Source organism: Neomonachus schauinslandi, chromosome 5, assembly GCF_002201575.2.
Source record: "Neomonachus schauinslandi chromosome 5, ASM220157v2, whole genome shotgun sequence".
Lineage (NCBI taxonomy): Eukaryota > Metazoa > Chordata > Mammalia > Carnivora > Phocidae > Neomonachus > Neomonachus schauinslandi.
In genome coordinates this window covers 126,005,335-126,029,897 of record NC_058407.1, presented here as the reverse complement: position 1 = coordinate 126,029,897, position 24,563 = coordinate 126,005,335, and the positions used below count along the sequence as shown (strand labels likewise).

At 45.4% G+C, this 24,563-nt stretch overlaps 1 protein-coding gene across 2 annotated transcripts in view; it reads left to right on the top strand.

The window, feature by feature from the left end:
• CAMK1D (calcium/calmodulin dependent protein kinase ID) overlaps positions 1 to 24,563 on the top strand; it is a 421,612-nt gene that overhangs the window by 149,510 nt on the left and 247,539 nt on the right. The window contains exons 1-2 of one of the 2 annotated variants that reach the window (XM_021696803.2): positions 3,085 to 3,138; positions 5,350 to 5,481. In XM_021696803.2, the coding sequence (XP_021552478.1) occupies positions 3,101 to 3,138; positions 5,350 to 5,481 (170 nt within the window). In that variant the 5' untranslated portion in view covers positions 3,085 to 3,100. Of the gene's footprint in view, positions 1 to 3,084; positions 3,139 to 5,349; positions 5,482 to 24,563 lie in introns of those variants that run through there. The other variant, XM_021696802.2, reaches the window with a different exon arrangement.

The window sequence follows — 24,563 nt, the reverse complement described above, 5'->3', positions numbered from 1 at the left end:
AGGGAGGAGTGAAGTAGATAGGTTTCTAGGCTGTGTTATTGAACTGGTAGAAATGAGAGAGAGAACAGAGGAGGAACTTTGGGGATAAAAATACTGTTTTTTACACAATTCACAGCGCTTACCACCCAGCCACCCCATCCCTTCCACCCCCCACCCCCACCACTCCAGCAACCCTCAGTTTGTTTCCTGAGATTAAGAATTCCTCATATCAGTGAGATCATAGGATAATTGTCTTTCTCTGATTGACTTATTTCACTTAGCATAACACCCTCTAGTTCCATCCATCTCGTTGCAAATGGCAAGATTTCGGGTTTTTTTTTGATGGCTGCATAATATTCCATTGTATATATACACAACATCTTCTTTATCCATCCATCTGTTGATGGACATCTTGGCTCTTTCCATAGTTTGGCTATTGTGGACATTGCTGCTATAAACATCAGGGTGCATGTACCCCTTCAGATCCCTACATTTGTATCTTTGGGGTAAATACCCAGTAGTGCAATTGCTGGATCATATGGTAGCTCTATTTTCAACTTTTTGAGGAACCTCCATACTGTTTTCCAGAGTGACTGCACCAGCTTGCATTCCCACCAACAGCGTAGGAGGGTTCTCCTTTCTCCGCATCCTCGCCAACATCTGTCGTTTCCTGACTTGTTAATTTTAGCCACGTAACATAATAAAATAAAATTTAAAAAAATTAATAAAAAAATATTGTTTTTTACTTTGTTTATGGGGCTCTTCAGAGGCTGGTCGGGAGATTCAGCCAGAAGGCCCTCGTAAGCAGCTGGAAAGATGAGATTGCACATGAACGAGATTAACATTTAGATGAAGGTTAGGGGGCCATGAGGAGTTGGGGGGTGGAAACTGGAGACAACTGATTTTCCAGGGGGCAGGTGCAGAATAGGATGAAGGGAGAGCCGAGGATGCAGCCTGGGGGAGCATTGACGTTTGATGGGGGGAAGAGGAGCAGGTGGAGGTGGAGACACAATGGACAGGAGGTAAAAGGTGAGAACTGTGTTGTAAATCCAAGAAGAAGTGAGTTTTAGGAAGGAGGCCATACAAGAAACCAGTAGGATGAGCAGCAAGAAGGTGCCATTGATTGAGCTGTTGGGAGACGGCCCCTCCCCTAGGGCCCAGACCACCTGGTTCCAGGCAAACAGTGGCGGTTGGGGTTGGGGGAGTCAGACTGCAGAGACCGGGGCCGGGGGGGCCTGGGTGCCAGGCAGAAGCAGACTGCATTCCAAGATGCAGGTGTGCACAGTCTGGCTGGAAGTCTCTACCGTTCCGTTTTAAATGGGCAGCTGATGGGGGGGGAGCCTCCTTTGACCTCTGTATTTCTAAAACTCTGTAACTCTCTGTCCCTGCTTGTGTTCCTAGGAATTTATTTCATTGGGTTGTCTGAAACCTTTATGGACTCTCAGATCATTGTTCTTGCCATCTTCCTTCCTGCCACCAGCCGCCTCCCAGCCTGCCTCCCCCTCTCTCCTTCCCCCTCTCCCGCCCCACCCTGCCCCAGCCCAGACACACACTTCTTTGTTGTGTAATTACATTGAAAGTGCCCAAACTCTTCATTCATGTGTTTCTGCTTCTGATGTTTTTAATTAGCTTTCCTGCAATAGGGGGAAGTGCCTTCAAGTGATTTCTGCTTATTGCAGGAACAATAACAATTTATGCTAATCTTGTATCGCTTAAGAAGACCAGAGAGTTTTGTCTTTGGAAAGCTGAAGAAGGTAAATGCACATTGTTTGGCTAAATAAGGAGGCGAGGAGGTGGATTTGCATGCTTGGGGAGGGTTGGCAGCTCACCCAGAGGCACGGTGACCCTCCACAGCTGTCACCTTCCGTGTTTGAGAGCCAGGCTCCCTGCCAACAGCATGCTTCAGCCCAGCGTAGTGTGTGGGAAAGGACCTCGGAGGGGTTAGGAAACCTAAACTTCCTTTTCTGAACCTTACTACCTGTGTGACTGAGCCCCGACTTCTTTATCTGCAAAACGGAGGTGACAGTCACACGCCCTGTACACTTTCTGGGGTTGCGGCAAGAATTGGATTAGCTGATAAACACCAAAGTGCTTTGTGAGTGCCAAGTGGTATACGACCCCTGCTGTTACTCATTTCTTTCTCCTTCAGGAAGGTAGTGAGAGAAAAGGTTTATTGAATTTTTTCAGCGCGTCCATCCCCAGGTAATGCCAGTGAGTAGAACCAGGCAGACTTTTAATTTTTTCTTATGGTAAAACATACATAATATAAAATGTATCCCTTTAACCATTTGTAAGCATGGTTCAGTAGGTTCAGTGGCATTAAGTCAATTCACACTCTTGTGTAACCATCACCACCAGCCATCTGCAGACGTTGTTTATCTTCCCATATAGAAACCCTGTCTCCATTAAACACTGACTCCCCATTCTCTGCTCCCCCAAATCTGGCAACCACCATTCCTCTTTCTATATATGCATTTGACCACCCTGGGTACTTCGTATAAGTGGAATCGTACAGTATTTGTCCTTTTGATTCTGGCCTATTTCATTTCGTGTCATGTCTTCAGGGTTCATCCGTCTTGTAGCAGGTGCCAAAATTCCATTCTCTGGTATGGCTGAATAATAGTCCATTATATGGATAGGCCACATTTTTTTATCCATTCATCCATTGATGCATATCTGGGTCGTTCCCACCTTTCGGCTGTTGTGAATAATGCAGCTATGAGCATGGGGGCACAAATACCTGTTTGAGTCCCTGCTATCGATTCTTTTGGTAGCATGCCCAGACATGGGATTGCAGACTGAATTTCAGCCTGAGAGAATGGGACTGTAGCCTTGGCTTTGTGACTCCACGGGGGAACTGTGGATGGAGACTCCTGGAGTCATGGCGGGCATCCTTGGCCATCGGGGCCTGCCTTGTGTCCTTTCACAGGTAACTTGTGGTCAAGCTTAGCTTGTGAAGCCCCTTACGTATTTATGTCCCACTGTCCTGCCCTCATCCAGGGTTGCAGATAAGTCCATCCCTCCTGAAGTCAGGGACAAAGACAGAGAGCCCTCGATCCAGGAGCATTACTGCCTCACCTTGACCTCAGCTTCCTGCAGCATCCCACCAGCACTGGCTCCCATGGAGACCTTAGTCCCCTCCTTCTGTCATGGGTCCAGGTCAGTTCATACACAGAAACCTCACTTCCCACTCTGTTTTCCAGGGAGGGAATGATCAACAGAATAAGGAGGTGTTTTCTCTTACAAGCTCTTGATAGCTAGTACCTCTTCCGTGTTGGCCGTAGTCTGTTACTCTCCATGCAGATTCTGAAGAGGAAGGAGCATGGTGGGTGCAGAGCAGGGCAGGGGGCAGCCGAGAAGTCTAGCAGGTCTCAGACCAAACTCTGGCAGCTTGGTCACTGCCACTAAAGGGCTTCTCTCCTCTCTGGAAAATAGATGCGCTCAGCCCAACAGACTCAGGAGAGAAACCACTGTGGTGTCATCAGCACCAAGGACTCAAATGGCACATAGGGAAACCGAAAACAAATGCATGGAATCCCTGGTTTAAGATTACCCGTGGTGCTAGAATCCTGGTCTTTCCTCCCTGATTTTTCTCATCTCTAACATAGTTCTTGTTCTACCTTCTGGAGGGTAGGGAAAGGGAGCAGAGCATAATTGTCCATGGTTTTGTCCACCTAAGAGCCCTTGCTGTAAAGTGGATCCCTGTCAGTCAATCCCAGAGACAGGGGTGAGGAGGAGAGACAGTTGGGCTCAGGGGATTCCCTCAAGTTGCCAAGAATTGGTTTCACTGGGCGAAATCTGTTGGCCGTGAATGTCTGATTCCATTTATCCCTCTGTGAGAAATCTGTTGTAGGTTTTTTGTATTTATGTTTCATAATTGTTGTTCTGGTTGGTTCTAGAAGGTTTCTGTGTCTGTGAGGCACGCAAGGCACGCGACCAGTGATTTGTGGATTTGGGCAGAAGATCTTTGTTCTGATATTTTCCATTTGGTTCTTTGGTGGAAAGCCGATCTTGTGCCCCTCAGGTTTATATAATTAGATATAGACATGAAGGTAGCTGAACTTTTTCTCTCGAGTTTATGTTCCAGAAGGAGCGTTGTCTGAAGACTCACTGTTAATTGCACTAAGCAGAGTGAATTCCTCTCACTGGAAGGGATTTTAAAATATATATATTTGTATTTTCTTTGGTCTGTGATGAAGATGTACCCTTGTCACATGGGTAAAGAGAGGAAGAGAAAAGTATGTTTTCCTTGCTTGAGCATCTCTTTGATGTTGACTGAAGAACAGAGACCCTGAGGCTCCGGTATTGGGATGACCTTGGTCCTTCTAGTGGTTTCTTTTGATGCAGGAGGGTTTGTCTCTAATTATAACTGTGTAGAAGCCATGTGTAGTATCTCTCTGAGGAAAGAAGAGTTGCTCCTTGAAGTCTAGAGACAGGGAATGACTCAGTGGACCGTGGATTTTCCTTAGCCCGTGTGCACAGAGCCCAAGTTCCTGGGGCCTGGAGTGGGCAATGGAGGACCCTACTTCTGTTTCAGTCCTTAGGGACGTTCTGCCCCCCAGGCCGAGCATGGGACCCAGGCCCTGCCTGCTGGCAGATAGAGGAGGTGACGGGGTGGGGAACATGGCGGCCACTGAGGCGCTGGCTCTGGGGCTTGCTGACCACAGGGGTCTTCTCTGGAGAAATGAGCTCTCTGACCCCAAATGTCCTGGTTGTATTTTCAGTGTGTTGTTCTGCCTTTGCAGAGTTCAATTCACATTTTCAGGCAGAATAGTCTCCCCCACTCAGGGCATCATGTATGCCTTTGTTTGTATTGAAAAACAACTTGAGTGTCCTGACCAATAAATTAGCCCCATGTCGATACCATGTGTCGCATCAACTCACATTTCAGTTACACCCTTACCTGTCAGTGAGAATTAATTAATGTTTGCAATGGGCTCCGAAATTTTCTTGGAATGAAGGGACCTGTGAGGAATCTAGAAATTCGAGCATTACTTTCTCGTTGACTTGGGGGTGGGGTGCTGGCTACTGAGATGGACGTGAGCTTTCTCTGCAGGAACCATTCTGGGAGCATCCCTGTTTGCTCCGAGGCGACTGCCACTGCATTGTTCTGCAGGGTGGCAGGTGGTGGTGGGAGCGGCTCCAACCCAGGTGGACATCCCCGTGGCCCTTTGCACGAGGGCATCTTTGCGTGTGTGTACTTGTTTGCATGAGCCAGTAGGGAGTGATGCTGGCTAAAAAAGTAGCAGTAATGCTGGCCATTGTTGTTATTATTCCTTCAACCTTGGTAACAGGATTGGAGGAGCCACCGGGGAACCCTGTGGAACTCCTGAATCTAAGCCGCTTCTTTTTCTCCTTCTTTGTTCACAGCGGGGCATTTTCTGAAGTGGTCTTGGCTGAAGAGAAGGCCAGTGGAAGACTCTTTGCGGTGAAGTGCATCCCTAAGAAGGCGCTGAAGGGCAAGGAAAGCAGCATAGAGAACGAGATAGCTGTTCTGAGAAAGTAAGTGCCCCCGGGGGATGGCCTCTTTCCCTACCACCTTTGGATTGTTGGGTCCCCATCTGGGGGAAGGAGAGGCCGCCAGGAGCTGGGTGCCCAGAGGTCAATGAGGCCAATCCGAATGCTGGAAGGGACGGGCATTACCAATGACTGATGTTCTTGTGGTGCATTCAGAGCATTTTGCATATATATGTGTGTATATATATATATATATATACCTATCATATATATATATATATATATATACCTATCATCTCACACCTTTTGTGGCAGTCGTTGGAGTTACGATCTCCAATGAACACACTGGTCAGAAAGACTTGGTTTGAACTCACTCTAGCTCGGTGACCTTGGGCTGGTCACTGAACCCTGAGCCTTCTCCATGAACTGGAGTTAAGCATCTCTCCCTCGAAGGGGTCCTCAGGAGTAAGGGAGATGGTGCTTAACAAGTGTTTATAGGGTGCTTTCCACGGCACCTGCTACGTCGTGAGTCGTGAATGCTCAGTAGAGGGTAGCCGGTGTCGCCCTGCTGCTCGTACTGTTTCTGTTTTCTCGTTGTCATGGCTTTATTTTACAAGCAGGAGATGAAGCTCAGAATAAAGTCACTTATCCAGGGCCTTGTGGCTCCTAGATGGCAGAGCCTGGAGTGCCAACGCCACCAGAGTCATTTACATACTCTTTAATCGGTCTTCTGCTTCCTGCCACACACATGGCTCCTGGCATCCAGCAAGTTCCGCAGAGTGCACCGTTCAAGTGCTTCACCTCTTTGTTGGTTTTAATTTCGTTCGCCATGTATGATAGAACCGAATCAAAATCCCGCTTCCAGCATGATGGCACACACAGAGCCATTCTGATGTGGCTGGATCCCCCCAAAAGATGATGTCTTAATGGTGTGCCGTCCAGCCTGCTCCCCATGTTGACATGATCCCCTGTGTCTCACAGGGTTGGGGGAACAAACCCTTATAGGGTACCTGCTTTTGCATGTTTGGAGAGTGTATCTGAGCATTATGCTATGAAATTCTTAAGAGCTTCTATTAATAAAGGATGTTAGAAATATCCTTGAAATTTTTGGGGTTTGGAGTCAGCACACAGCAAGAATCCATGTACAGATAAGCAAAGCAGAGTGGGAACAAGCCTTCTAGGGGCTCAAAACAAAATGTTACATACTCACATTCTTCCTGAATAACCCACCTCTCCCACTTGTCTCTCTGGGACCCGTAGTGCCTGCTGAAGGATGCCGTGTTGCTGTTGGTACAAACCCAGGGCCACCAACGTGGTCAGGATGGTCTGTCCTGTTCTGCGTTGTATGTGATCTGTGTTCCAGAACAAATGGGTCTCGATAGCTTTTTAGCAGAAGGGTTTTTGCTTATTTGTTTGGTGGTTTGGTTGTTTGGTTGGTTTCTAGGTTCTCTGGATTGTCTGTTAGGGACACAAAGAGTTTCAGATTGTCCTGGGGAGGATTGCATGAAATGATCCTATGGAAGAGAACCTGGAAAAACAAATTACTCTAAGTACATTAGCATCAAGCAGGAAAAACCACGTTAATGAAACATTTATTTAAATTGTTCATTTTCCAATATGAAATCAGCACTTGGGGAAGAGGGTGTTTGCTGGGTCTTGCAGCCACATTGCAGATATTTGACATTCAGATGGAATTCTGAGTGGGCCCAGAACCTTCCAGAGCTTTGGCCGTGGGCACAGGGGCTGCCCACCACTGAATTGAGAATGGCACCTTTATTTTTAGGTGACTCCCTCATAGGCTTAGAAGCCACAAAACCAGGGAAGTCAGTTTTTATTCTTATAGTTATTCTGCATCTACGTGGGCAGGGGGCACAGATATAGATTTCAGAAGCCAGTCTTGGTTTATGCCATGGTCATTCTGCTTTAATTAGTGTCTCAACCTGGTGCCTACGTCAATAATCACTTTCAGGGAGAGGACATTGAACTGCAGGTAGGGCAGGAATTTGGAGTAACTCATTTTGGTCATTTCTTATTATCAGCTCTTGAAGTGCCTTGAAGTGTGACCCTTCTTTCAGGAATAAAGAAAAAAGAAATGATTTCTCAAGGGGAATAAGAAGGTGATAAATCTCCTGTGCTGATTTTTTTTTTGGATCTCTGCAAATGATTTACAAGAGGCAGTTCTGCATCATAAGCAGCCAAAACCAAAGCGTATGAGTGGTAAAGAAAAACAGTTTTGGAACTGTTAGAAAGCCATCATCGCAACATTCAAACATTTAACCAGTAGTTATTAAATTCCTTTGTGTCGGGTGGCACTGCTAGGCACCAAGGTTGGAAAGATAAGATGCAATTCTGGCCTTCCAGGAGCTTACAGCTGGGTTACAAATAAGTGTGATAATGTAGATTCCTTGAGAGAAGGTCTGACCAGGGGCTCAAGGTGCAAGCTGCCCAGTTCTTCCTTCGGGGAGGGGTGAGAGCAAAGGTTTTGAGGAGGAGGTGGGTCCAGACAGAGAGTATATTTTGCTGGGGGCAGAAAGACGGGGTTATTCCAACCAGGAGGGAGCTGCCCCAGCAGAGGTCAGGGGATGGGAGACAGGCTGGTGTGCTGGGAAGTGGCCCATTTGACTGGGGCAGATGGTTCAAGGTGAGGCACGGAGACCTGAGGTTGGAGAGGTTGCATTGGGGAGGATCGCATACCCTGCTTTGGACTTTGAACATCATTCCATAGACAGTCAGCCACTGAAGGGTTTTAATGGATGAGCGACATGATCAGGATTGTTTCATTAAGATTATTGTGGCGGAATGCAGGAGGGATTGGAGGGGGAGAGACTTAGTGCAGGGGAACTGTTAGGAGGCTGTCGGAGGAGTCTGGGAAGCAACATGTAGAAACAGGAGCTGTGAGCTGGGATGGGAGAGACAAAGATGACGGTGTGCACAACATGGAATGTCCAGGACTTAGGGATTTGGAAGAAGTGGGGAGAGGGTTGAGAAGAGATAATGTTCTAAGATAACCATCAGGTTTCTGATTGGATAACCGGGGTAGATACCAACTCCTTAACTGAGATCAGGAATGCAAGCACTGGAGGGCAGGTGCTGAGTTCTGATTTAGACACACTGAGTTTGAGGGTCTTGGGAGGGCCAGGTGGGGATGGCCAATTGCCTAGCTAGGTCTGGAACATGGTTGTGATCTGGGCTTGCTGGATGTTAAAACTTTCTGAAACAACAAAGAACAAAAAAACTTCGTGGTACTTTCCATAGCTAAATCATTGTAGATGAGGTCCCAAAGAGACCCGCTTTATTCCATGTTCTGCTATATACCCCAGTCATTTGTGTATTTCTGTGCCATTTTTCATCTAAGCAGGCCCGTCTGAGGATGGCTTGTTCTCCGATGTGCTGAGCTCATTGCAGGGTGAGAGATTTATGTCTTTCATTGAATCGAAGTAATGTAGCTAATTTATCCTTAAGGATGTCTTCATACTTGCTCTGAAAATAGTTCTAAAATGAATTTTCTACTTGATAAGTAGATAGGAAACCAGGCTCCGAGGAATAACAAGTGACAAGCATCATGGTGGACAGTCACTATGTAACAGAAAGCTGTTGGTCTGACTCTGGCATTCAGGGGGCAGGATCTCTCTGATTCCATGTGAGTTTCCCCAGCAGAATGGCTGGTTTTCGTCCCTCAAATGGAGTCTTTTGTGCCTTATGGAATATCATATCATTAGTGTTGCATCCCCTGATTGCATTATAGAGCTTATAGTTTTTGTGCTGTTATTTACTTAGAGGGCAGGCACTGCCCAAATCTCATTTCAAGGCAACACATAAAGCATTTTCTGGAGAAGCAGAAAGGCAAGTATACAACCAGGGCTGCATTTAAATGAGAGATGAAGAGGGGAGGAGATGGAAAACAAATATATCTAGAGGATTCCTTTCCCTAATAGGGGGTTCCGAGGCTTAGGCGGGTTGCAGAGGCACCATCTAAATGAAGTGTGGCCCCAGAGTTCAACATGCTGTTCCAATGCATACTTTGTAGGCTGCAGAGATTATCTTGCGGTGGGGGGTGGGAGTGGGCAGGGGGCAGGGATCTGGGTAGGACTGGCTTTTAAATTGGATGTTCTCCATCTGGGTACACTGGGGAGTCTCGGCTGAACGTCTTTGCCATTTTCTCCCTAAATCAGGGGCTTTCCACCCACATTAAAGTCACCGGGGATGCTTTTCAGAACATCAGATGCTCAGGATCCATCCTAGACCAACTGCGTTGGAGGTTATGGTGGGCGCTTCCCCTGCTCCCCACCTAGCGATTCGGACACGCAGCCGACTCAGTGTTGAGAAGAGCTGCATGGGGCCCTTGCCTCCTAGTCTCACTGCCCAGGGGGTGAAAATGCTCTTCTGTGTTCAGCTGTGTGGAGAGATGTGTCCACGCACAAACACGCCAGACAGTGCTTCCTTTAGGTGAGAGGTTTCAGTTAGAGGAGGGAACTCAAATATGGTCCCTTTCAAAGAGCTGGATCTCATCGTAAGTGAGGGAAATTGACTTGAGCCCGCCATCCTGTTAGTGGGGAGCAGGCACCAGCCGCTGGCTGGGTTCAAGGGAAGCAGCTGGTTCTTTGAGGGGGGCCAAAGAAGGAGGGTAGTAACAGCCATTCCTGGACTGAAGAAGCTGAAGTCGGGGTTGGTCAAGTCAGCACGACTCAGCGATAGGTGCACTATCGGAAGGGGATCAAGGCCGCTAAAGGTGGCAGACGCCAAAGCCCAGGATTCCCTGTGGCCAAGTCAGGATGGGTTGCAGGAAGCGTGGTGAGCCTGTGCCTTCTGGAGAGTGAATGGACACTTAGCCAGGCACCTGCAGAACTCCAGAGGCCTGAGCGCTCCTTGCAGTAGCTTGATTCTCTGGTCTTCTTAGACCAGACACATTTCTCTCAGTGCAGACTAACTCGGGGGAAGGCAGCTTGAGCACCCAAAGGCGAGGACAGCTGGTTTTGTATTAAGTAATAGCCTTCAGAGAAAGGTTTCCCCATAGATGAACTCATTGAAATCTGGCTTGCTTCTGTTCCTGCAGCTTTGTTCTCATGGCAGGCTGGCCCTGTTTACGTGCTGAAATCACTGCCAAATGCCAGTTTATTGTGTGTATTAGAGAAACATACGCTTCAGTAGAAATTCATTGATTCGGGGTGAACAAAACCACTTTTCCAGTGGCTGGAAATGGCTAAGCTGGTAAAGTTGATACTCAGAGTTTCTCAGGCACCAAGATAGCTTTTTAAGGATCTATTTGATCTGTTTCGAAGATGATATTCTAACAAAGGGAGACCTTTTCTTTGGAAAAGTAGTTTTGGAATTAAGGACACAGGCAGGAAATATGAAAAGTAATGGCAAAGGCCATGTGATAACCAGCAGAGAAGGAAGTATATCATTTATGATCCTAGAACACTTGACTCCTCCCAGAAAACCCTTAGTGCAAGTTCCTTAATGTAGAAAAAACATGTCATTCAATTAAAACAGAGGTGAGGGAGGCGCGGTTCGTGATTTGGTGGGTGTTGTTGTTGTGTGATTGAAGTCACAATTTTGCCAAGCTTGGAGTAGGCACATGTGGGTGCGTCTGCTGAATGACCCCATGCCTGCCAGAATCTGGACACAACCCAGCCGGGACCTATTCAAACCAGGCTCTGTGAAAGCATCGAATCCCAAAGAAGAGCTGACTCTCTTCCCTATGGCCCTAGGAGAGACCTGACCTCAATCTTGCCTTGCCACCATTTGGTACTCATTGTTTTATTTCAGCTTAACATTGTGTGTGTGGATAAGAAATCAATATGGTTATTGCCAGCCCAACTGTACAGTCAGAGAAGCTACATTTGTGCTTCCTAGTGGTCTTCACCTGGTACTTTGTCCATAGCAGATAATCTAGGAACATTTTTTTAATTTGATTTGAGATCCAGAATCAATGTATTATTATTGCAATTGCATTATTATTGGGATATGTTATTTTATTATCAATTTCTTGGGCATTGCTTACAGAACTCCATTCTAGAAGAGGAGGCAGGTTTGAGGGGAAGGTGATTTTCCTATGGCAACAGAGCCAACTTAAATCCAGTCTGGCTGCTCTTACCACCTTTTATACTATATATATGACTCCACAGATATTTCGAGTAGTTGAAGAAACTGTGTTTTATCACACTTTTCAAGGTAGTGTCAGTTACTTGCAGGCTTGTTTCCATGCGCGATCTCCCTGCCACCTAATGTGGTGCTGGGGGAGTCAACCTTGTGTGGGCTGGTTGGCTGTTTAAATTCCTCTAATAATATAGCTTGGCAAATGTTTTCCTCCTTCCTCTGTGAACTTACTTAGCTAATGATTTATACGGATATCACTTAAATGATTCCAACAGAAATGTATATGTATTTTGTGACCTAATATTCCTAAAAATTCAGAAGAGCTTGTATTGGAGGATCACACAGCAGGAACAAGTAAGTACAGGAGTGCTGAGATAGAGGATGATGGCAAATGCAGAAAAAGAAATAAATATACACCGACGGTCTGCTGTTACTCTTCTGTTTAACGTTACGTTTTATAAAATTTGTCCTCTGCATGGTTTTGGCATTATTTATATGGGCAGAGAAATGGTTTTAGTGAGGTTTTATTTATGATTGATCATCTAGTTTAAACTATGCATAATTTGGTGAATAAATTTTATTCTACATACCTGAAGTCCAAGGTTATCATTGGAGTGGTTTAAACAGTCACCATCTTAAAGTTGTATGACTGACTGACTTCTCGAAGTCATCTTAAAATTGAGGCCAGAGTCTTAGGTGACTGGTCTAAAGTTTTTAGGAAGTATGTAACTAAAGAAATCATTTCTAAAATAGTAGTTGCATGGAATTTGATAAATGGGATTCATTATCCAATTTTTAACCATTTGCACTTTCTTTTAGAAATATTTTAAAAATAGTGTTGACTATAGTATTCAGACATGTGGTAGGTCTCACTGGGGAATCCAAACACATGCAAGGATATTTCTGAACAAATGCTGTGGTATGTTAGATGTGCTGTCTTCATTCTTGCTGAAGGCTGCAGAATTAATGTGCTAAATGCATGCATGTGTACGTGTCTCTGTGCATATATACATGCATGTGTGTGGATATGCATATACATATATGCACATATTCACACATGTACATATGCATCTATATGCACATTTTAAATACATTTCAGTGTTTTTATATCTTTCTACTGAAGAGCAGAAAATTCTTTTCACCAAATTTAGTAAATACACCCCTCAAGGCTGTTAAAAATCTGCTGTCTAGTTACCTAAGTAAGATAATAAGACATATGAAAAGCTTTTTGAAACTTTGAAATGTTCAGGTGTTAGGGAGGATGCAGTGTTAGGCATTACTACTCTCATTGTACTATGGTAAGAGCTCAGAATATCTCTGTGGAAGAGATGAGGGCGGAAACTGTTGTATCCACTTCACAAAAGGAGAACCTGAGGTGCAGAGTGTATAGTTTGAGCAAATGATGGAGCTGGGGAGGCAGCAGAGAGCTTCTCACTTGTGGGGCTTCCTTCCATGTTTTAGGATACCCAGCCCTCCCTTCTGTTAGGAAACCACCATTGGAACTTTGGATGAAACAACTAGAAACAACTGGTTGGAATCCTCATGCTTGTAAGAAAGAAATATCGATAGATTTCAATAGATGATAGATGTCAATAGATTAATTGAAATAGATGTGAATTAATTCAATTAAGAGACTGAGAACTCTAAAATCAGAATCCAACTTTTGTCTCAACCTAGTCCACTAAAGTCTAGAGCAATTTATACTTATCCTTTGAGATTTTATTTTTTATTTTTTATTTTTTTTTATCCTTTGAGATTTAAATACAGATATTCTCAGGGCGCCTGGGTGGCTCAGTCGGTTAAATGACTGACTTTTGATTTCAGCTCAGGTCATGAGAATGAGGTCAAGTGCTGACTCAGGCTCTGTGCTCAGTGGGGAGTCCGCCTGAGATTCTCTCTCTCCCTCTCCCCCTGCATCTCCCCCTGCTTGCACTTTCTCTCTTTCTTTCTCTCTCTCTAAAATAAGTGAATAAATAAAATTTTTAAATACAGATATTCTCAGTTTGTCATAATTTATAAACTAGCTGGGACTTCCACAAGCACCATTTTATGTAATCCTATGAAGTAGATATTATTATCCACATCTTATAGATGAGGAATGGAGAGTTTATGAGAAACTTCCAGAGGCCACATAAGTAGTGACAGGTAGAGCAGGAAGTCAGACCCACGTCTGTCGGTCTTTCCCATTATGATTTGATCCATCTGGTGTCTCCATGTTGTCTTTTTAAGACAGGGCCATGTATTCTTTTTTTTTTTAAGATTTTATTTATTTATTTGAGAGAAAGCGGGGGGGGGGGGGGTGTGCATGAGCAAGGGGAGGGGCAGAGGGAGAAGGAGAGAGAGAATCTCAAGTAGACTCCCCGCCAAGCGCAGAGCCCAACACGGGGCTTAATCTCACGACCCGAGATCATGACCTGAGCTGAAATGAAGAGTCAGACGCTCAACTGACTGAGCCACCCAGGAGCCCCAAGACAAGGCCACGTATTCTTGATGTAGGCGACAGCCCACTGCTTGTTGCTCATTAATGGTGAAAGAATAAATCTCTAGTTGTCTATTTTATACCGTCATCAGAGAAGCGGTGTAAAATATTGGTGAGGGCCTGAGAGCAAGCCTACCTAAGTTTTCACCCAACTACATCACTTAGGAGCTCTGTGGCCTTGGGCAGATTATATCAGCTCTGTGCTTCCATTGTCGGGAAAATGGGGATGATACTAGTCCTTGCCTCCCATAGTCGTTGTAGAGATTAAAGAATCAACGCTCGTAAGGTGCTTTGAGCAGTGCCTGGCACATGGCATGGGATCTGCAAATGCTTGCTGTTTATACTATTATTACATGGACGGGGGACATCTTGCCAGACAGTGGGAATAGCGGGACTAGGACAGTGGGGGAAGATGCCTTTCCAGAAGTTACATCACACATGTTTTGCGTCCCTGTAAGGTGCCCTGTTGGAGCCCAAGGAAGCGCTTCTGGCTGAGGAAACAGCGTCAGCAGCGTGAGGTGGCTGGGTACCCGGTGTAGTTGCAGAGTTGCTGAGACTGTGTCAGCTTTGCTGTTTGTCTTGCTGGAAACAAGCATGAAAACTGATGCTCTCCTTTTCTCTCTTCTGGTCTCCTTCCACAAACATTCGTCAAGGGCATTAGAACTGGAAAAGCAGCCTAGAGAGATCTTGGTCCAATTCTCTTGACCTCCAGGTGAGGAGACAGGCCCAGCAAGGGTAAGTGACTGGCCCAAGGTCACAGAGCCAGCTTGAGCAGGTGTGCGTCTAGAATGGTGGTTTCTGGCTTCCTAATTCAGAACCCTTTCCACAGAACCACACTGGCTCCCTTGGAGAGCATCCCTTAGGAGAATGAAAGAAATAACTCTTCCTTGTCTTTAAAAGCCCCTTGGTATGTTTGCCACGGACTGAGGACTCTGTCCCACCAGTCCCCTGGTGATTTCAATTAGATGTGCTGTTCTTTCTGCTTCCCCCTCCGTGGTGGTGCAGGGGTGCTGTGGGCAGCTATGATTGCGCTTGTGTTCTGACCCCATGCTGCCTCTGGTTCTCTGGAATTCACTAGAAAGGGGCTCAGGAACCAGCCTCAGAGCCTGTGTTAGAGATGATGTTGGTCCTTTGGGCCAGTTTTTTGTCAAGAGAATGAAGATAGTACTTCTCAGAAGTGCAGTAGGAGGAGGCCAGCTGTAGACTGGGGAGTAATTTGGGCAATATGGACAGTGTTACCATGGGGTACTTGTAATCCGGGAAACCTTCACTGTCCCCATCCGGCCTCAGGCCAGGAAGGCATGCGAAACACCTGAGCCCACCTCCTATTCCTTCTTTGCTCTGTTTGATCCTTTGCACTCTGTACCTTTCCAGGACGTTCTAGAAACAAAGGGAGAGCTGCCTTCTCCCAGGCTGTCCTGGACGTCAGAGCAGGTGTGAGGGACATTGGGTCATCTGAGGGTGGCCCAGGGTAGGTGAAGCAGGGCCGGGGAAGCCACTGGGCAGAGTCTGAATTAAAAGGTACTGTTTGTGGGGTAAGTCCACCTGCTCAAGAAACCACAGAATTTTCATTAATGGCAAATTTTTATACATCAGTATGTAACGTTTTCTACGTCTAAAGGTAAACTTACAGAAAGAAGTTTTCACTCAAGCATGAGGTATTCTTTCTAGCAAGTCTCCTAGCTGGAGAGCAAAGGGATGAGGCAGCTATTTCTTGAAAATGAAGGCTTCCCTGGGTTGGGTTCATGTGGTTGGTGTGAACCATATCTCCCCAATTCCAAACCCAGTTCTCTTTCTGGGAATGCCTGATGTGTTGTTGTTGTACTTGTGTTTGTTGTTTGTTTAATCCTGGTAGGGTGCCTCCAGGACAAAGCCACTGATCGGACAACTGGAGACTCCCACACCTGCTTCTACTCAGGTTTTCTTGAAAGATGTCAATATGGTGGTTGAAATTTTGGTGGATTTGTTCTTGGGCCCAGAGTTCATTCATTTGTTCGTTCCTTCCTTCCTCGTTTGCCTTTTCTTTCTTTCTTTCTTTCTTTTTTTTTTGAGTGCTTCATTTTTTAATACCTCATAGAAGTTTAGTAGGAATAGATAAGCTGATCTGACCCACCAAGAGTATCCATGAATAAGTTGCTGATTGTCATTTATACCACAGTAAAGCTGAAAAAAAAAATAAGTTGCTTATCGATATAATTTCCTAGAGAAATATGGCAAATAGTTTTTACTTTCCAAAACATAGTCATTTAATGAAGTGACACAGTATTTTATTATGCAGACTTGGATGCGTTAGCTCATTTAGGCACTTCAGGGACAGTCATTATGAAGTTATTATGAAGTCCGCTATTATTAATATTCAGTCAATATAAGTTTTCCAAGAAGATAATATTCCTGTTTAAAAAACCATTTAGCATGAGTGTTTTTTCCTTTATAAATACAATAATGTCAAACAATATAGCACAAGCTTCCGAATGGAAATTTTGTTTTGAAGAAATTACATAAGCAAGAAATATGCCTGATATTTCCACAATATTGTTGCCGAGTCAGGTGACCAGATGGCAGTGAGACTTTGCAGAGCACATACTTCAGACTTGTGTATTCTCTGTACACAAGAGTTCACCTAGTGTATACAATTTCATCTCCATTTGCAGTACCGACCTGCATTCACTTATGTGCATAAACCATAATTTTATGAATGAACTAACCCATAATATCAATATATCATTTAGAATGTTTTTCATTGCATCTCTTTCTGGATGGTGTTCTACACTACATTTTTATCATATAAAATCTTGTTATTTGGAATTTGGTTTACCATGATACAGATCCAGTTGAAATTTGTCTCTTCTGCTAAAAAAGAAACCTACCTAGAAAAATGAATATTTGTAAGATCTTGAACCCAGTGTCCTAAATGTTGGTAATTACCTTTTCACCTAAAGAGATATGGCAGTGACCCTGGGCAGCTGTAGGTTCAAGAGTCTACAAGTACTTGAAATAACTCTGCTCCCTTTAACAATTTTTTATGGCTCAGACTTTTAAATAATTTAGATGTGTCTTCTAATTACTCTGAATTGGAGGGCTCTCAGATCTACGTAAGAAGGCCGCATCACCCTTCCAAGATTGCAGATACTTGCCTCGCCTTAATTCTTTGTCTCCCTCCCTTCGTTTACTTCTTTAAGATAGAGAAAAGGGGTGGTTTGCTCTGTGGTCTGGCCTATTTTCACATCCCCTCTTCTGCCGGAATGTACTTCCTCCTTAGCGCTGGGCTGGTCTGGCCTCAGGTCGGGTCTGGTCCTCTGGCGCTTTGCTACCCCAAGTGTGTGGTCTGCTGACCACCATCTGCACCTGGGAACTTGTTAAAAATGCAGACTCCCAGGTCCCGTCCCAGTGCCTCTGAATCAGAATGTGCGGTGGAACCAGAAGCCCAGGTGATTGGTTTGCACATTTGTCTTTGAGACGCTCTGATCTAGGACACTTCCCTGCAGAAAGCAGATTTAGCTGCCCCTTCTGTGAGATCCAGTAGCATCTGGAATTTTTCTCTCTTGCACCACTCACCACAATGTAGAGGAATTAACCATTTCCTTGTCTTTCTTTCCCACTGCGTTGAAAGCTCCTTGAGGACAGGGGTGTTATCTGAGATCCAAATGTATTTCTAGTACATGGCAAAGCTCCTGAGACATCCTAGGTGCTTTGTATATTTTGTTGCATTGAATGATAGCAATTTCACATAAGGGAAGATTGAGGAACATGATGATGTATTCCCTTTCCTCTAAAAAAAAATTCAGAATGCTTTATTTCTTTGAGTGAATAGAATCTTCGGGCACTTTGAAAGCATAACTACGTTTATCTTAACAAAATGTTTGAGAGTGACAAATTTGTATTCTTTTCGAAGGTGGAAATTGACACTAAAAAACAACAAAAAATTGTTTCAATGTAGTACATTGAATCCCCCTCAGAACTGGCATAGAATTTCCACTTTTGTTGTCAATTCTTCTCAGAGGGGATGCATGATACTCTCTTTTAAAATGTAGTCAGAGGGAAATGTGTGAATGGCCCACCAATGACATACCCGTCCTGTTGAAAACAAGTCTGGTTGAGTTTTGCCTCTCATGTTTACAGCTTGTCCAGTATTTTAAATATGAAAAAACTGTATTAATGACTCCAAAGTTCCAGCCAGAAAACTACCTTCTGGAAAGAAATTGGCGTTAATGTGAGCTGAATTCCTAGATTTCATTTCTTGAACCTTATTGATCACTGGACACACACTTTCACATACAAATAAAATGCGGTCCACATCTCAAGGAGCTGATGTGTTGAGACAGGCAGCTTTCCTGGAACACCCAACAAGTGTGCATAAGGTGGCCAGAGCACACTGCAGGATGGGCACAGACACTTGGCAGACAGGTTCAGAAGAGACACTGATCATAGCCACCCAGTGAGTCAGAAGAAGGTGACATTGGAGGAACCTGGAAGGAGGGTAGGCTTTTCTGGAATAGAGGCAGGGGGAAGGGAGGTCTCAGTGGATGGGGCAGCTGGAACACTTCTAGACAGAGAGATACAATATGTGGGCTGAGTCTGGAAGAGGCGCTGGATTGCTGGAGAAGGTGCATGTGAGCAGGTGTGGGGAGGTCAGGTCAGAGCACAGAGGTGCCACAGGTGTACCTCCTCCATGAGCAGCGGGGTAACCTCTGCAGTATTTTGCATGGAGGAAGACTGGGAGGGAATGTTGGGGGGATGAAGACAGCACCTGAGGTGGTGTGCCATATGAAGACCAATCAGAGCCATGCGGGGTAGGGTAGAAGCTGAGAGACCACCTGGCATATGATTGGGGGAAGTCCTGGCCAAGGGATGGGGCACATGGACCTCACCTGGGACACGAGGAGGAAGGATCAGGGGAGCTCTGCAAACATAGGGAGGCAAGGTGTGAAGGAAGCGGGTTCTTAAGTCTGAGTGTTTGGGAATGTGCTGGGGCATGAACAGAAATAGAGAACCCAAGCCAATGGCAGGATGCAGGGCTGTACATTTGGACATTTTTCTCTCCTTCCAGTAGGATGCATAATGACAGAATTAATTACCATGACCCCATTGGCCTGAGAGAAATGAGGCCAACCCAGAAATCCATGAGGCCACAAACCCGCGACCCTACATAAGAACACAGTGCTTCAGGGGCACCTGGGTGGCTCAGTCAGTTAAGCATCTGACTTTGGCTCAGGTCATGATCTCAGGGTCTTGGAATCGAGCCCGTGTTGGGCTCCATATTCATCAGGAGTCTGCTCGTCCTTCTCCCTCTGCCCCTCCTCCCCGCTCATGCACACGTGCGCTCTCTCTCAAATAAATAAATAAAATCTTAAAAAAGAGAAGAACACAGTGCTTGTTAGGGTTGGTGACACCAGTGGGTAGAGGTTGGCTGTGGCAGGCACATTGCTCAGGGTAGGAGAGAGGGGGCATGGAGCAGTTTCCCCCATATGCGGGGCTGATGGGCACAGACACAGATGAAGACCTTGAATATCATGGTGGTGTATTACAGTTAGCACTGCTGAGATGTGTTATACTCATTTGGATGAACATTTAGGCCTATGAGGTAAGTAGTGACTATAGCCTGGATTTTTTAAGATGGTCCAAATGGACCAAACACTTATTGTTGGCTGCATATAGTGGGAGAACTCATCTTCTGAAGTTCTGACTTTTAGTCAGTGGTTTTCATCACTGATGATTTCAGAATGTCGCTTCTATTTTCCTTCCTGCTTTTCTCTTCCCTCCGTTCCTTCCTCCGGCCTTCATTCACTACTAAACTTCTTTAGGGTTTCTACATCAACCGCTGTACCTCCTCACTCATCAGCTCAGTCACTAACCCCTTACAACCTGATTTCTGCCCCACCATGGTACTGCGGCTGTTTCCTCAAAGATCGCCAATAATTTCGGGTTGCCAAATGTCATAGCCTTTCCAAAGTATAGATGCTCTTTGATTTTTCTGAAATGTGACACCCTGTTGACCTATGCTTGGCCAGCGCCCTGTTCTCAAAACTCTCAGATTGCTTGATTATGACATTAAGTACATTTGTCTCCTGTTTTAGTTCATTCCGGCTACTGTAACCAAAGAGCAGAGACTGGGTAGCTTACAGACAACTGAAGCTTCCTTCTCACCATTCTGGAAGCTGGGAAATCCAAGATCAAGATACCACTTCCTGGTTCATAGATGGCATGTTTTTGCAGTGTCCTCACGTGGCAGAAGTTGGCTTGGGGGCTCAGAGGGGTCTCCTTTATAAGGGCACCAATCCCGCATTCATGAGGGCTCTACCCTTGGGAGTTAAGCACCCTCCAAAGGCCCCACCACCTAATATCTTGACACTGGGCAATAGGACTTCCACATACGAATTTTTGGGGGACACAGATGTTCAGTCCGTAGCACCTCCCTACTTTTCTGAGGGCTCTTTCTTCTCTCCTTGGCAGACTCTTCTTCTTCCTGTCTCCTCAATGGGGACATTTTTCAAAATCCAACACCTGGACTGCCTTTTTCTCCACATCTTCGACTTTGAAGATTTCCAGGTTTTGTCTCTTACTTAAATTAGGAGGACGGGCAAGGCTGTACCTCCAGCCCTGATGTTGAAAGCGGTGGTCTCCACAGTGGGGGCCCATGAGATGATCCACTGGGGTATAGAAAGAAAGTGTTAGAACATCTACTCAGGGGCGCCTGGGTGGCTCAGTGGGTTAAGCGTCTGCCTTCGGCTCAGGTCATGATCCTGGGGTCCTGGGATTGAGTCCTGTATCGGGCTCCCTGCTCAGTGGGGAGCCTGCTTCTCCCTCTCCCACTCCCCCTGCTTGTGTTCCCTCTCTCTCAAATAAATAATATCTTAAAAAAAAAAAAAGAACACCTACTCATAATTTTATCTTTAAAAGTAAAAAAGAAAAAAAAATGACAAATATCATTTAGAATTGGCCCCTGGCTTGTCAGGCAGACAAACACAGCTCTGTGAGTCATTCCAAGGGAAGAATGGGCCTGAGAGGTGCCCTTGCTCACCCACCTCCACCTGAGAAGACATAAGGCAGTTTCCATGTGTTCAGTTAAGTGGATTTCTGGATTATATGATCTAGTTTTACCTAAACTAACCCTCACAAAGTAGACCGAGAACCTAAGAAGATTCCTGAAGGAAGTCATGACCTGAAGATCATACTGTGAGACAGCTGACACATGTACTTGTGGGAGCATTTTGTCCACCATGTGACAAGGACAGAACAATGACTAATGTGGTCAGCTTCACTGATCTCACTGAAAGTGCTATTATTAATAAGGTTTTTCTGCGAGAAGCGAAAATTTAATTATTTCTTTTATCTGCTTTTAAAAGTTTTAATGTGTAAGTTTTCAATGTACCTAATATGTTAGGATGGTAGTAGATCTGTTACCATATGTAAATAAGTATACATATTGGGGGATGTTGGGGGATGCAAAAGGATTTTGTGCCGGAAGGGTACAGAGTGAATACAATTTGGAGGCCATTTTACTAGCGACTTGAAACCACGTTTCTAGGGCTTCATAGACAAATCTGTGCTTGTGTCTGGCTGGATCCTGCACATTTCAGCCAGGCAGCACGCCCACATGTCTTATATCACCAGCCTCTACTGCTCAGAATGTAGGGTTGGAGCGTCCAGTAGGAAAGGAACCCCCTCTGGTGACACAGACAATCTCAAAATTCGGCCCAGAAGGAAGGGACAGAGTAGAGGCATGGAGTCAGCTCAAGAATACTTACATGCATTTCTACTCTTTGTTCTAGAGTAGGCTGGGGAGGTCTTTGTCAATCCCTGCCAGGCATGGGGCACTTGAAGGAGGTGATGGCTACTTTGACTGTGTACCAGTAAGCCTTCCTGCCACCCACCCCTCACGTGCCATGGTCCTCTGACTCCTAAATTCAAGCTGGAACAAGCCATAGGACACGGCTAACTGCTTCATGGTTCTTCCTACTAACCAACTCATGGACTCCATCAGGAACTTTGCCAACAAATCCCTGGGAAGCCTTGCCTTGCAGAGCCCCCCCCATCTGACCCCAGGGGACACCTTATCCACATTCTCCTGTCCTCCTCACCTGTGGCTGGCTCCAACACATGGTTCCACACGTAGCAAAAACAAGCCTTTGCAGGTAATTAGTGAGCAAGTGCAGAAAGCCATTCTGGCTCTGGGGTTGGGAGAAGACCTGCAAACCTGCGTGTGTCAGGTCACTGTCCTGGGGAAGACAAATGGGAGGGTCTCAGCACCTAGCATGGCTCTGTGGGGTGGAGAGAATGCATATCATCTTAATTACCCCCAAGAGGAACAAGAAGTGTGGAGTGGGTACCTCCATAGAAAAGGTTTGAGAAAATCCCAGAATCCCTAGCCAGAATGACAGATGAAGGTATCTCTCTTGTGGAGCCACTCAGTAAAAACCAGAAAAAGTGACTCTTTCTTCGAATGGGAAGACACACACCAATGCAAGGCTTCAAAGGACATGAACAATCAAGGACATGAACGTGACTCTACCAAACAACACAATAATTTGACAGTAACTGACCCCAAAGAAATGGAGATCTGTGAATTACTGGACAAGGAATTTTGAATAATTGTTTTAAGGAAGCTCAAAGAAGTACACGAGCACACAGATAGAAAACTCAATGAAATCATGGAAACAGTACATGAACAAAGCGAGAGGTTCAACAGAGAGAAATCATAAAAAAGAACCAAACAAATTCTGGGGCTGAACAATGCAATGAATGAGATGACAGATGAAAGATCAGACAGAAGCCGAAGGTGGCCAGGTGCACATGGTAGGGTGAGGAGCCCTGGGAAGACGGAAGAAACAGCCAGAGTGGTGGGAAGAGCATGAACAGGGAACGGCACAAGGGCTGAAGCATGACTAGAGAGAACTGCTCTCCTGTTTCCACTTCCTGGGCCTGTGGTGATAAGTCCCCTCTGGTGTCTTTCTCTTCCTTTCTTTTCCTTCTTCTGCCTTCCTGTGCTGGCTCCCATTGCCTTATACCTGGACAATTGCAAAAGCCTTTACTCTCTACCTCTTCCGATCTGTTGTGTGTCGCAAAAGCCAACCCAATCTTACAGCACTCTTTCATTATCTCGCTCTCTGTCTCAATTAAAGAATGGCTCTTCTGTGCTCAAACCATTTAATCTGGCATTCAAGACCTCCATGTTTGGGTGTCAGTCTGTTTCCTGCTGTGTCTTCCGTGACATGTCCCTCTCTTGCCACTGGGCAAACAAGAACTCTTGTCTGCTCTCTTGAAAGACTGTGTTTGATTCCATCCCATCTCGATGTCTTCGTTTTGTCAGTTCCATAATCCCCTTACCCTTTCTCTCTCTGCCCATTACAAATATCAGCCATCTTTGAAAGGCCATCTCCAAGGCTCAAATATGAAGCCTTTCCTGACCAACTAGCCGGAATCCTGTTCCCCCTCTCTAGGATGCTGTTGCCATCACAGGGGACCCTGAGCTGCCTCCAATTTGCTTATAATCCTTAAGGCAGCAGCCAGGGTCTGTTCTCTGCATCCATCCGCATAGTTCCCACCAAGGTAACCCAGAAGTTCAGGGAGTGACTTTGGGTTTCAAAGGGGCCTGAAAACCTCCTTGTTGCTCTTACTCAGGTGGAATCATTTAAAAAGGTGTCCACTCTAAGCTTTTTGTCTTGGGTGTCTCCTTGGGCATTTTTTCCTGAGTAGAGAGCCCAGTGACTTGTCTTCTGTGGAGGCAAAGATTATCCTATGAAACCTCATAGGGTCTTCAGGCAGAGGCAAATTCCCCAGTGAGGGATATCCTGAAGGTTTAGTTATCCAAACCTGGCCGCATTTGCCAGACTTCTCCCATCTGTAGATAATTCTGAAGGCTACAGTTTGCTTGTCAATGTGATCTGTAAGCAATTTGATTAACAGGTGTTTTTGAACTGGAAATCTAGGCTGTACCAATGTAGTCAGACTAAAATATATGTTTAAATATATAGATATATGATCTCTCTCTCTCCCTCTCTCCCTGTATCTATATCTCTTCAATGGGAGATTGGAGCCTGCTGGGGCTGGCAGCTTGTCTCCTGGGTCATAGACTTGGTGTCCAAAGCTGTTGACTCTGAAGGTGTTGAACTGGCTAGAGATGAACTCCTCTGAGACTCTGTGGACAGTGGGAAATATACTTTGTATGCACAACCTCACTGTTCAAGCAGGGCTTGTTAACCAGCTCCATCTCCACTTTGTACATGAAAAATAGAATGTAAATCACGACTAAATGACATATCATTGAAGCCCATTAGAAAGAGAGAAAAAAAGCAGGAGTCCTGGACTACTATGTCCTGCTGGAAACAGCCTAAGAACAGGAGAGCACTTCGAGAAGGTTCCATGAGGAGCCACAAGAATGGCCAGAGGTTGGAGATTAGGTTCTGGGAGGAGAGCCAGAAGCTCTCCTGGTGTGATTTAACCTGGAGAAGTAAGACAACTGGCATCAGTTAACATATATTTATGACTGCATTTGAGTGGCCAGGATTTTGTGGGGCCACTATGCTTTTTTTTTAAAATCCTCGAAGATTTA